The 18,822-nt window shown below is 45.0% G+C and overlaps 1 protein-coding gene across 1 annotated transcript in view; it reads left to right on the forward strand.

The window, feature by feature from the left end:
* The first annotated feature begins 361 nt into the window (after window positions 1-361).
* Window positions 362-18,822, forward strand: part of FREM2 (FRAS1 related extracellular matrix 2) — a 161,443-nt gene continuing 142,982 nt past the window's right edge. Inside the window, exons 1-2 of the mRNA XM_077752575.1 lie at window positions 362-5,513; window positions 11,469-11,558. Coding sequence (XP_077608701.1) covers window positions 362-5,513; window positions 11,469-11,558 — 5,242 coding nt within the window. The remainder of the gene's footprint in view (window positions 5,514-11,468; window positions 11,559-18,822) is intronic.

Raw genomic sequence — 18,822 nt, forward strand, 5'->3', positions numbered from 1 at the left:
TTGGCAGCTGCCCCTACCCAACCCTCAACTCGGGGCCTCCTCCCGGGACCTCCGATTGGCCTCCTGGGAGGACCCGAGTAAGGGGGTGCTGGGGGAGGGATTTCCCTCAAAGCTCTGGGTCCCGGGACCTGGGAAGCGGGAGTGGAGGGACTCGCTGCTCCCGGCGGGTGAGCCGCAGGCGGCGGAGCCGGACGGCCCGGAAGGTTCTGCCGCCTCTGCTGCGCCAGCCCGGCCCGCGCGCGCAACTTTCCATCCTGGCCCGGACGCCGCTACACAGTGCGGAGTTGCTGGCACTTTCCGGAGACCCGGGAACTGACGGCGCTCTCTCAGGCTGACCTGTCCGAGCTCTGACTCCCGCACCATGCACGCGGCTAGCACCCCCGGGGGGGTCAACCCCGCCAGTTTTCAGCCGATACCGCCGCCCCGCCTGGTGTTGGTGCTGCTGCGTCTCCTGTCACTGGTAAGCTGCGCGCTGGCACAGCCCGCGGCCCCTGGCCCGGCGTTGCTGTCCCCGGATCTCGCGGGGGCCGCAGGGGTCCCCGCCGAGGAGGCCATAGTGCTGGCAAACCGTGGGCTCCGGGTGCCCTTCGGCCGTGAGGTCTGGCTGGATCCGCTGCAGGACCTGGTGCTGCAGGTGCAGCCGGGGGACCGCTGCGCGGTGACCGTGCTGGACAACGACGCGCTGGCCCAGCGGCCTGGCCGCTTGAGTCCCAAGCGCTTCCCGTGCGACTTCGGCCCCGCAGACGTGCGCTACTCGCACCTGGGCGCGCGCAGCCCGTCGCGGGATCGCGTCCGGCTGCAGTTGCGCTACGACGCGCCGGGAGGGGCCGCAGTGCTACCCTTGGTGCTGGAGGTGGAGGTGGTCTTCACCCAGCTGGAGGTTGTGACTCGGAACCTGCCCCTAGTCGTGGAGGAGCTGCTGGGGACCAGCAATGCCCTGGACGCGCGGAGCCTGGAGTTCGCCTACCAGCCGGAGACCGAGGAGTGTCGCGTGGGCATCCTGTCCGGCCTGCGCGCGCTGCCTCGCTATGGGGAACTCCTCCACTACCCGCAGAGCCCAGGTCCAGCCAGCGGCGCGGGCGCCCGGGAGCCTCTCCTGATGGACTGCAAAGCTTTCCAGGAGCTAGGTGTGCGCTACCGCCACACGGCCCCCAGTCGGTCCCCCAACAGGGACTGGGTGCCCATGGTGGTGGAACTGCGCTCCCGAGGTTCGCCTGTGGGCAGCCCTGCTTTGAAACGTGAGCACTTCCAGGTGCTGGTGAGAATCCGAGGAGGGGCAGAGAACACCGCACCCAAGCCCAGTTTTGTGGCCATGATGATGATGGAGGTGGATCAGTTTGTACTGACAGCCCTGACCCCAGACATGCTGGCGGCTGAGGATGCCGAGTCACCCCCCGACCTGTTGATCTTCAACCTCACCTCTCCCTTCCAGCCTGGCCAGGGCTACCTAGTGAGTACTGATGACCGCAGCCTGCCCCTCTCTTCCTTTACCCAGAGGGACCTGCGGCTGCTGAAGATTGCCTACCAGCCGCCCTCTGAGGACTCTGACCAGGAGCGGCTCTTTGAACTGGAGTTGGAAGTGGTGGACCCGGAAGGAGCAGCCTCGGACCCTTTTGCCTTTATGGTCGTGGTGAGGCCCATGAACACACTGGCTCCGGTGGTCACCCGCAACACCGGGCTCATTCTCTACGAGGGCCAGTCTCGGCCCCTGACGGGCCCCGCGGCCAGTGGACCACAAAACTTGGTCATCAGCGATGAGGACGACCTGGACGCAGTGCAGCTAGAGGTGGTGGCTGGCCTCCGGCACGGTCACCTCGTCCTTCTGGGTGCCACCGATGGCACCTCTGCCCCTAAGACCTTTACGGTGGCCGAGCTGGCAGCCGGCCAGGTGGTCTACCATCACGATGACAGAGACGGCTCCCTGAGTGACAACCTTGTACTTCGAATGGTGGACGGAGGACGCAGGCACCAGGTGCAGTTCCTGTTCCCGATCACCTTAGTGCCTGTGGATGACCAGCCACCAGTCCTCAATGCCAACACGGGGCTTACCCTGGCGGAAGGGGAGACAGTGCCCATCCTGCCGCCGGCTCTAAGTGCAACTGACATCGACTCGGATGACTCTCTGCTGCTTTTTGTGCTGGAGTCGCCTTCCTCCACTGTAGGGCACCTGCTTCTCCGCCAGACTCACCCTCCCCATGAGGACGAGGAGCTCACCAGGGGCCCCTGGAGGAAACAGGGCGCCTTCTATGAGCAAACGGTGACAGAGTGGCGGCAGCGGGACATAACAGAGGGGAGGTTGTTTTACAGGCACTCTGGGCCGCATAGTCCTGGGCCGGTGATGGACCAGTTCACATTCCGAGTCCAGGACAGCCATGACCCCCCTAACCAGTCTGGACCACACAGGTTTGCGATTCGCATCCATCCTGTGGACCGCCTCCCCCCCGAGCTGGGCAGTGGCTGTCCCCTGCGGATGGTGGTGCAGGAGTCCCAGCTCACGCCGCTGAGGAAGAAGTGGCTGCACTACACTGACCTAGACACAGACGACCGAGAACTGCGCTACACCGTGACCCAGCCCCCGGTGGACACAGACGAAAACCACTCGCCAGCCCCCCTGGGCACCTTGGTCCTGACTGACGACCCTTCAGTCGCCGTGGCCCATTTTACCCAAGCCCAGATCAACCACCATAAAATTGCTTACAGACCTCCAGATCAAGAACTGGGAGTGGCTGCCCGAGTGGCCCAGTTTCAGTTCCAGGTGGAAGACCAAGCTGGGAATGTGGCTCCAGGCACCTTTACCCTCTACTTGCAGCCAGTGGACAACCAGCCGCCCGAGATCCTCAACACCGGTTTCTCCATTCAGGAGAAGGGCCACCACATCCTGAGTGAGGCTGAGTTGCGTGTGAATGATGTTGACACTGACGTAGCCCACATCTCTTTCACCCTCACACGGGCACCCGAACACGGCCACATGAGAGTGTCTGGACGGATACTGCATGTCGGGGAGGTCTTCCACTTGGAAGACATAAAACAGGGTCGGATTTCCTATGCCCATAACGGGGATGGGTCCCTGACTGATAGCTGCTCCTTGGAGGTCAGCGACAGACACCACGTGGTGCCCATCACCCTCAGAGTGAATGTCCGGCCGGCTGATGATGAGGTGCCCATGCTGAGTCTTCCCGCTGGCAGTCTGGGGTCATATCTAGATGTTTTAGAGAACGGGGCTACTGAAATCACTGCCAGTGTTATCAAGGGGACTGATGAGGACACTGATGACTTGATGTTGACTTTCCTCTTGGAAGACCCACCTTTATATGGAGAAATCCTGGTCAATGGAGTGCCAGCGGAGCAGTTTACCCAAAGGGACATCTTAGAGGGCTCTGTCGTCTATGCCCACACTAGTGGTGAGATAGGCCTGTTGCCCAAAGGGGACTCTTTTAACCTGAGTCTGTCACCTATGTCTCAAGAATGGATAATAGGGGGCAATACTATCCAAGGAGTTACTGTGTGGGTGACCATCCTCCCTGTCGATAGCCAAGCTCCAGAAATTACTGTAGGTGAACGGTTTATAGTCATGGAAGGTGACAAAAGTGTTATAACCTCAATGCATATAAGTGCTGAAGATATTGATTCCCTTAATGATGACATCTTGTGCACTATAGTTATTCAGCCTACCTCCGGTTATGTCGAAAACATTTCTCCAGCACCAGGCTCTGAGAAATCAAGAGCAGGAATTGCCATAAGTGCCTTTACCCTGAAAGACCTCAGGCAGAGTCATATTAACTATGTCCAGAGTGTCCATAAAGGCGTAGAACCTGTCGAAGACCGATTTATATTTCGTTGCTCTGATGGCATCAACTTTTCAGAGAGACATTTTTTCCCCATTATCATCGTTCCCACCAACGACGAACAGCCAGAAATATTTATGAGGGAATTTATGGTGATGGAAGGCATGAGTCTGGTGATCGATACGCCCATCCTCAATGCTGCTGATGCTGACATTCCGCCGGACGATCTAACTTTCACCATTACCCAGTTTCCCACTCGTGGTCACATCATGAACCAGCTGATAAATGGCACAGTTTTGGTTGAAAGCTTCACCTTGGACCAGATCATAGAGAGCTCAAGCATTATTTATGAGCATGATGACTCTGAGACCCAGGAGGACAGCTTTGTGATTAAACTAACAGATGGGAAGCACTCCGTGGAAAGGACGGTCCTCATTCTGGTTATCCCAGTGGATGATGAGACCCCCCGAATGACCATCAATAATGGACTAGAAATAGAAATTGGGGAAACCAAAATTATCAACAACAAAATATTGATGGCAACTGATTTAGATTCTGAAGACAAATCTTTGGTTTACATTATTCGTTATGGGCCAGGACATGGCTTATTACAGAGACAAAAACCTACAGGTGCCTTTGAAAATATCACACTGGGCATGAATTTTACCCAGGATGAGGTGGACAGAAACCTGATTCAGTACGTCCATTTTGGACAAGAGGGCATTCGGGACCTAATTAAATTTGATGTGACTGATGGAATTAATGCCCTTATAGATCGCTACTTTTATGTTTCTATTGGGAGCATTGATGTTGTCTTCCCGGATGTGATAAGCAAGGGAGTATCCCTGAAGGAAGGTGGTAAAGTCACCCTCACAACAGACTTATTAAGTACTAGTGACTTGAACAGTCCTGATGAAAACTTAATTTTTACCATCACCAGGGCTCCCATGAGAGGTCACTTAGAGTGCACTGATCAACCTGGAGTGTCCATCACATCTTTCTCTCAGCTTCAACTGGCTGGCAACAAAATCTACTACATCCACACAGCTGACGATGAGGTCAAGATGGACAGTTTTGAGTTTCAAGTCACTGATGGACGTAACCCCGTCTTCCGGACATTCCGTATCTCCATTAGCGATGTGGACAACAAAAAGCCAGTGGTCACCATCCATAGCCTGGTTGTCAGTGAGGGTGAGAACAAGCTGATCACTCCCTTTGAACTCACTGTCGAAGACAGAGACACTCCAGACAGACTCCTGAAGTTCACTGTCACGCAGGTGCCTGTTCATGGTCAACTGCTATTCAACAATACCAGACCTGCCATGGTTTTTACCAAGCAAGACTTGAATGAAAACTTGATCAGCTACAGACATGATGGCACTGAGTCAAATGAAGACAGCTTCTCCTTCACAGTGACTGACGGCTCCCATACAGAGTTCTATGTTTTCCCCGACACAGTATTTGAAACAAGGAGACCCCAAGTGATGAAAATCCAAGTCTTACCTGTTGACGATAGTGTCCCCCAGATTGCAGTGAACAAAGGGGCCTCTACACTTCGCACTCTGGCCACTGGCCACTTGGGATTCATGATCACAAGCAAAATCCTGAAAGTGGAGGACAGAGACAGCTTACGTTTTTCGCTCCGGTTCATTGTGACAGAGGCCCCTCAGCATGGATACCTCCTCAACCTGGACAGAGGCAACCACAGCGTCTCTCAGTTTACACAAGGTAAGGTGCACTTTTCTTTCCTTATGTCCACCGGGAAGTGTAGGTCTTCTTTTCTGAGGATGTGGCTATCACCGAAAACGTTATAAGTAGGGGATCGAATGTGAGTCCAAGGGAAGAAAAGGAAAGGGAAATAAATAAAGGGCTGGGGAGAGCACAGGGACTCACTTTTCTGGGAGAAGAATACCCCTCCTTGCCTGCCATAGGTCCCACTGTAGCGACCTGCATTAGAGTGATTATCAGTGTATTCCGGCAGCAGCAAGGTATGCTGTCAAGGCAGGCGCCAGACCTCGGTGAGCTTAAAGGAAGCGGGCTCCTCGGTTCTGTTTCGTTGGCCGCATCTGCCCTCCGAGCAGCCCGTTGTTTATGCTGCAGGCAGTGTGGGCAGCATTTTGGCACCTTCGAGAAGGATGGGCTTCCTCAATTCTTTGTATTCTTCCTATGATTTTCACCTATCATTCAAATAGAGCCTTCAAATTTCTATTACTTTGGTTAACTTTCTCGAGAGCATTGTTCTAATCCTGTTATAGTTCTTGGGAAGTTTGGAACTGGAATAAAAAGATGTATTCATATATACTTTGTAGATTTTTTTTAATGTTTTATTTATTTCTGAGAGAGAGAGAGAGAGAACGTGAGCAGGGGATGGTCAGAGAGAGAGGGAGACATAGAATCCAAAACAAGCTCCAGGCTCTGAGCTGTCAGCACAGAGCCCGACGCGGGGCTCGAACCCATGAACCGTGAGATCATGACCTGAGCCGAAGTCGGATGCTCAACCAACTGAGCCACCCAGGCGCCCCTCTACTTTGTAGATTTATAATTCTTCCATTGTATGCCTTAGGCAAACACCAAAGACGTAAGAGGTAAGCACCTGTCCAGAGTTCTAGCAGTTCTGTGTACGAGGTATGTCACCGTGATAAGGCACAAAAGGAAAGCACGCTTAATGACAAGATGTCCATCACCAGAATATACATTCACTTTGTGATGAACCTGAAGACGGTTCACAAGATTAATAGGAAAATAGAAGGGGGAAATTATTTCCTTATTTCAGATCTCTGTGCCCTCTTTCAGACACGGTAACGGCCACCCATTGCCTCAAGCATCTACATTCTCGAGGCTAAAGCGTTTTTCTAACCTAAATTCTCTTTGTGTAGAGACACAATGTGCGACAGGAAGGGCAGGTGACCTGTGCAGTGACTCAGTGACTAAAAAGAGAGGCCCATTCAGTATGCTGGCTCAGGAGTTAGGGCTCTGTTCTCTAGAACGTGCGACCTTCACTACAAAGGGCTTTGAGTGGCTTTCATGGAAATCTCACAGTGTCAGGATGGAAACTAGATCTAGCTCTGTGGGCTCTGTGAGTGGAGATGAGGCTTATCCTCGGGGCATCCCAGTGGGGGTGTTCTTTTCCTGCAACAGTGTTGTGCTCTGAGATAACAGATGCTTTAATAAACGGATGTCGCAAAGTGTAGTTAGTGTTAAAGTGAACCGCAGCTCTGTTTTAGATGCTGGCAAACAGCCCTGCACTCCAACCTCCTGATTCTTGGCTGCAAGCCTGAATATATTCCAGGGCCTGCATGGACAGGAAAACCTCAGAGCGCCCAGTGTCATGCCAGACCGGCAGGAAACTTTTGTGTGAAGGCTTTCTGAGGACAGAGATGCCATGCGATCTTAGACTGGTTTATTTTCATGGGAAGTGGCGAGGGCGAGAGGAATATATTACAGGAGAGAGAATGTTTCTTCAAATCATTCCTCTGATCTGAGAAAATAATCTGATTTCAAGGTTTGTTTTAAGGCATTTTTGTGTGAGGACAGGCAGACGACGTGATTTAAATTCTACGCGCCAAGTCCAACAGCTCAAAATATATTGAAATATTATTTCTTAAATATCGAACCCTCAATTATGCTACTTCATTATAGGCTGTTGCTCTGTCTCCCACTGATCCGGACTCACCCTGATTATTCTTTAGAGATGGAGTCACCATGATTACCCTTTATGGTCATTGGTAGAGAGTGTCGGTTTATTATAAAAAGTGAAGGTACTCTTTTAAGATTACCTTTTCTAAGAGAAATGATCGCATCGCAGTAAGAACCCAAACACTGACTAGGGAAACTATTGGTAGTTAATCACAGAGCACTCATTCGAACAAGTTGAGGCTGCAGCTTGGTTCATGGCCGTTATTTCTAGAGACCTAGATGGGTGAGTAAAAATGGAAAGGCTCCATCATAGAGTTACAGTGGCTGCTCTCTTAGGAGGCAAATACAAGCAGTGTCTAGAGTGAAGATGACACAATCTTTGTGTTTGTTTTGGTTTTCTGTTATCATAAAAGGATGAGTTAAACTATATATATACATTCTTTTAATGTTTATTTATTTTGAGAGAGAGAAAGCGCAAGCGGGGGAGGAGCAGAGAGAAAGAGAGAGAGAGAGGGAGGGAAGGAGGGAGGAAGAGGGAGAGGGAGAGAGGGGATCCCAGCAGGCTCAACACTGCCAGTGCAGAGCCCAACGTGGGTCTCAAACCTATGAACCATGAGAACCTTGATCGTGGCCTGAGCTGAAATCAAGAGTGGGATGCTAAACTATATTTTGATGGATTTTCAATGCACTGGGTTGAGTCAAGTGAGCCAAGGTGGGCAAAGAAGGTTATTCCCAAACCAACTCTCTAAATGGTCCTGAGGAGAAGTAAAATCCATTCGTTTCTAAAGCTTATTCAGTTTTATTCTTAGGAAGAGTTAACAAGGCAGAATTAGATCAATTAGAGAAATTAATTGTTTCAATGTTGCCTCTTTGCCAGGGTGTCCCGGCTCCCTCTATCCCGGGTGTAAATTGTTTATCTCAAGGACCTGGACTTTTTTCCCTATGAGTAGTACACAGTGATATCTTGTGGGAGATCAGTTGTAGATCATTTCAGGAATTTCCCCCAAAGAGTTTGAGTACTCCCTCTATCCCGGGTGTAAATTGTTTATCTCAAGGACCAGGACTTTTTTCCCTATGAGTAGTACACAGTGCTATCTTGTGGGAGATCACTTTCAGGAATTTCCCCCAAAGAGTTCGAGCCAGGGTGTGGTTGCCTGGCAAGTCCATGAACTTAGAATCAGAACGAAAACCGAAAAGCGTGGATTGCTTGTGTAGACGAACCGAAATACCTCTGATGCATGATTAGTGGTTAGAAGAAAATCCAGTTCACTCTTAGATGTTTACTGAAGGAAGATAACATTTGGGCAACTAGGTTTTGATCTTGCCAATACGACCGCGCCTTAAGAAGCAAATGTTTATGTATTTATGACGTTTGTGATGGTTTTAGAGGCTCATATAGAGTAACAGCACTATGATCAAAGTCTTTACTTATTTGAGATTTTTTTAAGTCCCTTTTTTGAGCCATGAATTATTAGTTGAGTTATAAAGAAAATGAAAAGGATTTTGGTTTGTTCCAACTAATCAATATTGCATGCCCTAACTTGGAGGGAAAATTTGAGACCTGCGTATCATATCATTGCATTCATGTTCACTTTATTTTTAGAAAAAAGTTTACAAAAATCAGCTTTGAAGTAGTGATTTATTTCAGTGCAACTGTTTCCTAAATATTGTAGGTTTTGCAAGAAAACATCAATACAGAGCATTGATATACTAATGAGTTTTTCCTTTTCTCGTAGTAGAGCCTTTAGATGTCCTGAAATGGGAAAGTTTGGGAAAAGGTCTTCCCCACATGACCAGAGGACTTTGTTCTTTTTTTTTTTCTTTTTTTACAAACAGTTTATTGTCAAGTTGGTTTCCATATAACACCCGGTGCTCATCCCCACAAGTGCCCTCCTCCATGCCCATCTCCCCTCTACCCCCACACCCATAAGTCCTCAGTTTGTTCTCANCAGAGGACTTTGTTCTAATGCTAAAGATGTGTGGTCCGAGTAGAGATCACTTCATTCCTTCCTGATGAATTAAAGGTTGTAAAGGTTCAGAGCTGTAGGAGGAAAAGCACCTGCAAGGGCTTAACTCGTTACCTCTATAGAAACACCACACATGTGTAAATAGAGGTTCAAGCCTGGTCCACCAGACCTCTGGGCCCTTTCATTTTATTTGTTTGTTTGTTTATGTTTATTTATTTATTATTTTGAGAGAGAGAGATCATGAACAGGGGAGGGGCAGAGGGAGAGGGAGAGAGAGAAAGAGAGAGAGAGGGAGAGAGAAAATCCCAAGCAGTCTCAGCACTCTCAGCACAGAGCCCGACATGGGGCTCAAGCCCACGAACCGTGAGATCATGACCTGAGCAGAACTGAAAATGAGACGCTTAACGACTAAACCACCCAGGTGCCCCTGGGCTCTCATTTTAAATTAAGAAACATCTGAGCTATTGCTAAATGTTAGANGGGGAACAAAAATCCCAGAAGTTTTCAGACTTCTAGGAAAGATAGCCACGCAGGAAGATACAAATGACACTAGGCAGAAACTGGGGAAGTTATAGCAGAGTTCAAAATAAAATGCAAAGGGAGAATAAAACATCTTGAATTTGTTTCAGCTCCTAGTATCTCTTTTATAAGAAGTTACCATTAACTATTAAATCAGGTTTTCCCCTCCTAAGATGTCTGATGGTAAGCGAATCACCTTTCAAATCTGTATGAGCCAAGGGGGAGGGTCCTTTTCACATTGGTCAAGTGGAGTCCTAGAAATTCATGGAGTAATTTGTTGATCCCAACACCTGGCTTATTCAATTTCTCGAGCATCTTCTTTCATAAAGTCATTTTCTTATCTACAATGCTTGTGGACTTCATAGATCGAACTCAGTGGACCTCTTAGAAGATGGGAAAGCTGTAGAGCACGCTCTAGACAAATAAATACTACATGTCATTGTCGAGGCCATCTTTAGCTGTGCTCTTGATCTTATGCAACCTTGGCACTAACTACTTACTGCCTGGTCCAGATCAAATAATGGTAGTGCTGCGTGCATCACAGAACAGGATGATATTTGGTTTACCATGCTGTCTGTGTGGCATCATGAAAAAGAGGAACTGGTAAAGTGGGTGAATAAATTTTTGAAATTGTACGTTAGTCAATATGGAAAGCAAAAGTATGCCAGTGAGTTTCATTGCTGGGAGAGGAAGCAACGTATAGTGCATTCCTGAGGCAGAATAACTTGTCACTATGAATAAAAGTTTCAGCTCTTTGGGACGCCTGGGTGGCTTAGTCGGTTAAGCGTCCGACTTTCACTTAGGTCATGATCTCGCTGTTTGTGGGTTCGAGCCCCGCATCGGGCTCTGTGCTGACTGCCAGCTCAGAGCCTGAAGCCTGTTTCAGAGTCTGTGACTCCCTCTCTCTCTGACCCTCCCCTGCTCACGCTGTCTCTCTCTCTCTCCTAGAAATAAATAAAAAAACAAAAAAAAATTTTCAGCTCTTATTAGATGCTTTCTGTTCTCATTTCTCTCTGGGGTCATGACACTTATTTTGATCTTTGAGATTTGTTTCTTTGATTTGTTTCTTTCAAACTCTGGAGAACTTAAAAGCACATGCTGTATATTGCAAGAGGTAAGAAAAGTTAGCCAGAGGTGGGCAGGGAAGTTCTTTCCTCTGAGGGTCAGCCCTACAGGGAGGAAAAGAGCATGATTTCAGGAGTGCCAAGAAATCTGCCATGCCTCAAAATATCTTCCTTTCCACCTGTCATGAAGTCTGACATTCCGTATTTAGACAGTCACTTCTTTGGTGCGTGAACATGCAAATACCATTGGGTGGGGCAACACCTTGCTATTATTATAACTTAACTCTTACACTGTCTGGATAAGGGATCATATTTCCATGGGACAGCTGAAATCAAGGGGCTTAGAGATAGGAGAAATAAGATAGCACTGCTTCCCTTAGGAGAAGGAAACCTAAACATGGTTACAGAAAAGTAATCACCAGCAGGATTTACCATAAGCAATGAGTCACCAATCTTGCCGTAGTAATGAATCATCTTGCTCTTTGGTTATTTCCTAGCTGACATCGATGACATGAAAATATGCTACGTTTTAAAAGATGGAGCCAATGCCACAAGTGATATGTTCCATTTTACAGTTGAAGATGGCGGTAAGTGTTCACTCTCCTGTTAGTATAAACAAGGAGACTGACTTTTCTTGGTGGATCTTTGATGACTTCATTACAAGGAATCTGCCTCGAGTATCATTTTATGCTCACCTGATTTTATACCGCGTGAACTTATTTGCCGATAGAAAATCTTGCATTCTCAATCTGCCACGGTACTACTCTGCAATGAATAGAGATAAATGTTCCAGTTATATTATTTTTGTCTTGGGATTAGTAACACACTTAAAGAAAGATCTATATAAATAGGATCCCCATGTCCAGTTGTTCAGAATATGTTCTGCATGAAACTGCCCACTTGAGATGACGAGAGGCTGTTGGAATCCAGCCCAGCAACACTTTCAAGCCATGTGACTCCCCTGGGGGTGTCTGCCCAAAGCACATGCCCTTGGCTAGTTCACACATGGGTGCTGTGTGGACCAGTGATGATAGATAATTGCATTCACCAGGGAAGGAGGGCTAGTCAATGTGTGTTTTACCTTACCAATCTCAGTATGTCTAGTGATTTCCTTAATTTGGGGGAGTTCTGTGACTTAGTTTAGCTAAAATATTTTCTCGGTGAAGTCTGAAGAATACTGCAGAGAAGACGCTGTGACTTGCGGCCCAAGTCTCCTCCACAGGTCACTGTCACTGCTCCCCCAAAGTCCCCGCAGCTGCCCACTCTCTCTTCAGTTCTCCTCTTAACCCCGCAGGCTGGGAGAAACACTGGCCACTTCTAGATTAATCGTAAAGATGTTTCTGTGCTTTCATGCTCTCAGGAGAAGCGAGAGAACCTCAGAAAGTACATGTGGCCTGTGAACAGGACACAGGAAGTGGGGGGGTAATGTGTGTAAGAGAAGAAAGAGGGACAAAAGAAGGGACTTAGATCCAGTCATCTATTTTCTAAAGATGCTCTTTAAAATTTGTTTAATGTTTATTCATTTTCGAGAGACAGAGCACGAGTGGGGAAGGAGCAGAGAGAGAGGGAGACACAGAACCTGAAGCAGGCTCCAGGCTCTGAGCTGTCAGCACAGAGACCCATGTGGGGCTCAAACCTACAAACTGTGAGATCGTGACCTGAGCTGAAGTCAGTCACTTAACCAACTGAACCACCCGTGTGCCCCTAACGATGCTTTTTTTTAAAGGTACACTATTATGTCATCTATCTCAAAAAGATGATACGCTTACCCTCCATAGTTTTTGAAGCATTAAATAGCATTTGGTTTAAAATATCATTGGGCATAACATGATCACAGCTCTGAAAAATGACATCCGTTGGGTGCGTGCCAGAGAGACAAAAAAGTATGTTCACTTGGGTTCAACTATATGATTTTCCCTACAGTCCGGATGTTTAATAAATTTGATGCCTTTATTTTTATAGTAACCAAATCGTAGTTTAATATTCTATGTACTGATGAAAGGAATTGAAAGGTATGAAAGGTATAAAACTAATTCTGAGAAGGACACCAATTTATAAAAATAACACTTACTGAATCTTGATGCTCAAATGGGAAGTTCTACTGTCAGTAAACTTTAGAGTAGAACTCTGAAATAATTCAAATTTGTGTAGTAGATCAAAATGTAAAGGCAAAATTATTGGTTCAAGGGCCCATGTTGGTCACTTAGAATGACTGAACATACCTCAGTAGCACGAGTATGATTTTCCTTAAAATTGTAGCGTTGAAATGGTTACAATTCTCAGATACTATAGCTTTTACTTTTTAAAAAAGTGTTCACGTATTTATTTTTGAGAGAGGATAAATCTATGCTGGGAAGGGGCAGAGAGAGGGAGACAAAGAATTGCAAGCAGGGTCTTCACAGTTAGGGCAGAGCTCAGTGCAGGGCCCAGACTCGTGAACTGGGATATGGTGACCGGAGCCAAAATCAAGTCAGATGCTTCACTGACTGAGCCACCCAGGCTCCCCTAGCTTTTACCTTTTAAATATTTTGTCTTTTTCCCTCAGTTATCACAGTTTCAATCTGATACTGCGGCTCTGTTATTTGGCACATTTCTTTCCCTGTTGATGGTAACATTTACCTTAAGATTTTGATTTGTATTTAGACTTTAGAAAACATTATGCTGTATCGTATTTCAAAATATTAGGTGAGGAATGGCTAGCCGAAGAAACTGAGTTTATTTGCTGAAAATGTGGCTGAGCATCTACGGATTGTGTTTATGGAAGCAGGAAATAAATCATTTCGGGAGCATTTTTAGAGCTGGAGTTTCATGTGAGAGAGAAAAATTCCAATGACATTGGTCTTGACCTTTCTTTTCACCACTAACATGACATTACTTAATGGGGCTGAAGCAGATTCTGGAAAACTAACTATAGAACACAATTTATCTTAATTCACCTGATTTAAGAAAACTTCCCTCTAGCAGAATAAACACAGGAACCTGCAAGATTTAAAGGAAAATAAATAAAAATTCGTGTATGTATTTCAAAATTGTTTCAATCTGATATCTTTCCTTTCTAGAAAAATGATATCAAACTAAGAATTCTGATTTTTTGACTCAGTTATATGTGATATATCTGTTATAAAGTATATGTGATACGTCGTATTATTGACTGTATTGCCAAGTTATATCTTGGCAATGTAAGTTCAATTAAAATATACTCCAGAAAAAAATCTGCCTTTATAGACTGTACCATGAATCTTTATTTTCAAAATCTTCACACTTAATCATGTAAGTTTCATGTAATAGAATACATGTGTATGAAGTCACATATATAACATGTTTTGATACTTTTCAAAGATTTATATTCCTTGGGAATTATGGAAGGTACTTGAATCATATGAAATAGGACTATTCTTGGTTTTTAGTTGGAATGATCTAGGTCTCAGAAAAGCCAGGTAACTTCTCCGAATGCACCCATCTGTCCAGGAAGTAACAGACCTCTCTCAGGGCAACTTATTCTTCCCATCTAGGTGATGACAGACTTTCTGGACTAGTGGGTTTAGCTGTCACATTCAGCTGTAGTGATGTATTATCATCTCTTGTATACGACGATAGGAAGCATAGCCGTAAACCTTCTCCATGAAACACAGAAAACGTTTCCAGTATTTCACATCTGGGAAACCAGTGAAAGCCCTGTGACACAACATTGAGAACTGTCTACCCCAATTCTCTTTTCAATCCACTGAATTCACCTTCTCCAAGTCCTCAAGATTGCTTTTTAAGACAGTGACTATGGAAATTGCTGGAGCAAACATAATCCTTGAATAACTAAAAAATAACTAAATAAAATATAACTTTTACTTTCAGGAGTCAAGAAGAGATTTAGGAAAGCAGAAAGCTAACAGCTCTTGTTTCAGATTTCATTATGTTAGCATAAGAACCCGGCTAGCCACAGAAATCTTGTTATGATATAGTAATGGATTAGGACCACCCACTACTAATGGGATGGTGCTTAGGACAGAATTACTAATTTTTAGTTTGGGGCTGTTACCAAACAACGGGGCTGAAGAGTACTTTATTTGAAGATTAGATAATTTCAGGATTTTACCTCAGGGAGTTCTACTGTGTTTGGATTTAATAAATGAATGTTGGTTGCCCACACACACACACACACACACACACACACACGTAGATGTTTTCTTATATTTTAGGATTCTTACAATGAGATCTTAAACCTCATATATTATGGTTCATGCAATTTTGTCTCCATAGCATTCCTGTGAGCTTAGGAAAAACAAACAAAGAAAAACATTACTATTCTTTTTTGGCAGATGAGGAAACTGAGTCACAGAAATAAGTAACTGACCTTCCTCAAGTTTCAAAACCAGGCCACTAGAGGCCAATTTGAATCCCAGGATTCTTTCTGCAAGCAGGAGCTTCTGTACTTTTTCAGGATAAGAGAGGAGGGGAGTTATCTCAATGTTTTCTGGGCTCCCCTGCCCAAGGTTTTAGGAATGCTTAGTAGGTGAGAATGAAATCAGAGTAGGATGTGTCCATAGATAAAAAGTTTTGCCTCTTATGGAATGTGAATTTTTATTTTAGAATTCTTAATGTCTCTGTGTACTCAAACTTAGAGTATTCTTTTTGATATCGTACTGTAATTCTTTTTAAAAATACATGTAGGAAAACATATAGTCTTTCTAGAGTTCAAATGAGCACAAATCAAATCAACTTCACAGTTGATAATTTACTTATTTTACGTAATTTTACTTATTTATCTATTGTTTACTTATTTTATCAATTAAATTATGAAGTTTAGAAAATACTTAATATGTGAGTTATGATGAAACAAGTATACTTCTGTAATGTTTGTGAAGCCATAAAGTGAGAAAATGCTTTGGAAAAACCCATGGCTCTGTGGTTAGAGCCATGTGGGATGCACTACACCGCTGAAGGCATGGCTTGAGCAAAGCAAAAACTCACAGGCGTACTAATGTCACCGGCTACTCAAATAGCAGAAGTTATTCTCAATGACCAATAAACATAGAAAGAACTTTTCGTCACTGGCCGTCCTTAAAATGTTATGCAGTCCTTAAAATTTTAAATGCTGGTCAATCATACTGTAATTCTTAAAATGATCATTTAGCGATGATGTACAGTTTTTGGAATATTAGTAAAGAATATGAAAATAATATGTCAAAAGGGCATCCATCCAGGTGCTCTGGGGCCAAGGATATACTTACTATATCGTTACAATTTGTACCTTCCAGTTTCTAAGGTCAAACTCTGAAGTTACGAAATGTCCTCTCCTTATGGGCTTTAGCTAAGGTGTTGTGGAGCAATCACATGTGGGTTTAGCTAACCCACCTCCCATTCCTTTCTGCTTGGTCCTTTCTATCTCCCTGAGGGGAGCTCAGTACAATAATACTACAGACCTGGAAAAGGCATCCCCTTTGAAGTCCAATTCGAGAGCTAGTACTCCAGAATTTTAGCAGAAGACAAAAGAATGTACTCTTTTATCATGTTCCTCATGGAACATCTTCTCATCTGACTTCATCCCAGCCTTCGACTCTCTGCAAGTATTCTAACATGCAAAAGCATCGTCCCCTTTTAGTCTTCTCTCCAAAGAGCTTTCCTAGCTCTCTACTGTGATGCGAAAGCTGGTCTCCAATATCCCCGGCATGTCCCACCCTCAACTCTAATGACCTTGTCACTCTGGAACACCTGGCTAAGTGGCATTTCCTCTCCAGAATTGCTCCCAGTGTTGCGATGACCAAGTTAGCCGTGCCCTTCTTGGTGCTTTGACTGCGATAACAGCGGTGGTGTGTTCTGATGGTTTGCTAATGTAAAGACCTCCATTAGTAGAGCAGGGACGCCTTCAAATCAAAAAAAGATGTCATTAGGGTTTGTACCGCAGGATTGAAAACAGGGTAAATATTTAACAAAGATGAAAATGAATGAATAGATAAATGGGGAAAAGAAGCTCCCTTTTGAGAAAACCTTCTCTAAACAATTACCAATGGACCTTGGCATTCCTTTAGAACATCCCCTTATCTTAGCATTAACTTAAATCCCTGTGGCACCAAGAAAGATTTTTTTAGTAAAGCTTTCACAATTTTAAACACATGAAACCAACTGCTGTGAAAATTCCTTTGTAACCTTCAGTGAAACATATTTAAGACAGAAGAGATTCCCAGATTCCCGGGATCCACCAGTTCGGAGCTCATGTTATTCTTTTTTTTTTTTTTTTTTTTAATGTTTATTTGTTGTTAAGAGAGAAAGAGAAACAGAGTGTTAGTGGGGTGGAGAGGCAGAGAGAGAGGGAGACACAGAATCCAAAGCAGGCTCCAGGCTGAGCTGTCAGCACAGAGCCTGAGATGGGGTTTGAACTGCAAGATCAAAACCCGAACCAAATGAAGTCCTACACTCAACCTACTGAGCCACCCTAACACTCCCAGAGCTCATGCTATTCCTAAAGAATTCTTTTCAAAAAAAAAAAGGTTGTTAGTAAATTATATAAACTACTGTACACCTTTGAAATTTAAAGGATAATAGACATTTCCCATAAGTCAGTGTAATTTTAAAGTCAGCTTCACTACCTTAAGTATTTTTAGTTACCCCAAATTTTGCCTCATGTGATAAGAGACCAGCCAAGTGGAGAAGTAGAAAGCTCTCCTAGCATAAAGTATTCTCAGTCCTCATTAAAATGTCACTATAGAACTTTTTTTTTTTTTAGTTTTAGTTTTATTTGTTTGTTTTAAGTCTCAAGCCCTCAGCATCAGATCCACAACATTTCTTGATGGGCATAAGAAAGAAGTAGGCTATGTGGTCATCTATCTGGCTTGGTATACCATGTAGGAGGAGCCGTACTTTTTTCTCCATTGTGAAAACTGGTTTGCTGCTTCCTCATTTGAACTTGCATGTGACATGGGTGGGCAGCCTGAGAGAGTTCCGTCTCCTGGTTTGGCAGTAAAACTGGGGCATTGGGTATGATATCTGTGTTGGCCATTATAGCGTGTCTGGTCCATAGCCAGACATTTGTCACCTCCGTCTTCCAGTATGTCTTTCGGTGCCCAATTTTTTGTTCGCCAAGATCTTTAATTTATATGGTATTGAAAGATATAAATAGCATCTTGACATAATAGAAGCCGCAAAGTCATTTCTTTATATGAAATGTCAGTTAAGGACAAGGCTTTCAGATCTTTATTCCATATTTGATGACTGAACACTCAGACACAAGGAGACTAGAGCTCTTCATTCTAGTTAGCAGGAGCACAAAGTTTTGCTTGAAAGTGACCAGTAACTCAGGATTTGAGGCAAAGTCATTATGGACAAGTAGCTGGAATTTAAAGCAAAGGCTGGAAAAATACAAATTAAGTGCAGTAAGTCGGAAAAGGAGGTTTGAGTACAAGCATTAAAAGATTATACAGACATACTCAGCTTAGAGAGAAAAGCAAGCATTCTGTAGCAGTAAAATTAATTGCTAGTGACATGAGAACCAGAGGAAAGATACCAGTGCCTTAGGGAGCTATAATAAGAAGGTGAAGTAATGTCAGGCACCGAGACAAATATTTCTGACCTGCGAGAGAGCATAAGATCTACTAAAGGCAGGGCCTGGGAAGGGCTGTTGGCTACTGTGGCTCAAAGTTTGGAAGCCTTTCTCTTTTCAACGAGCAGTGTAGAATTGTTCAAATCATTTTTGGAGCACCCACTATATTTCAGGCATCTGCTGGATCCAGGGAAAACAGTGATGAACTATAACTGTAGTGATCTTTGACCTGAGGTTCCGATGATGATAAAATTGTAGACAAATAAAACATTTATACAGTATATAATGTACCAAGGAGGTTATCATTAAATCCAAGATAG

Source organism: Crocuta crocuta, unplaced genomic scaffold, assembly GCF_008692635.1.
Source record: "Crocuta crocuta isolate KB4526 unplaced genomic scaffold, BGI_CrCroc_1.0 scaffold190, whole genome shotgun sequence".
In the NCBI taxonomy this organism is placed as follows: Eukaryota; Metazoa; Chordata; class Mammalia; order Carnivora; family Hyaenidae; genus Crocuta; species Crocuta crocuta.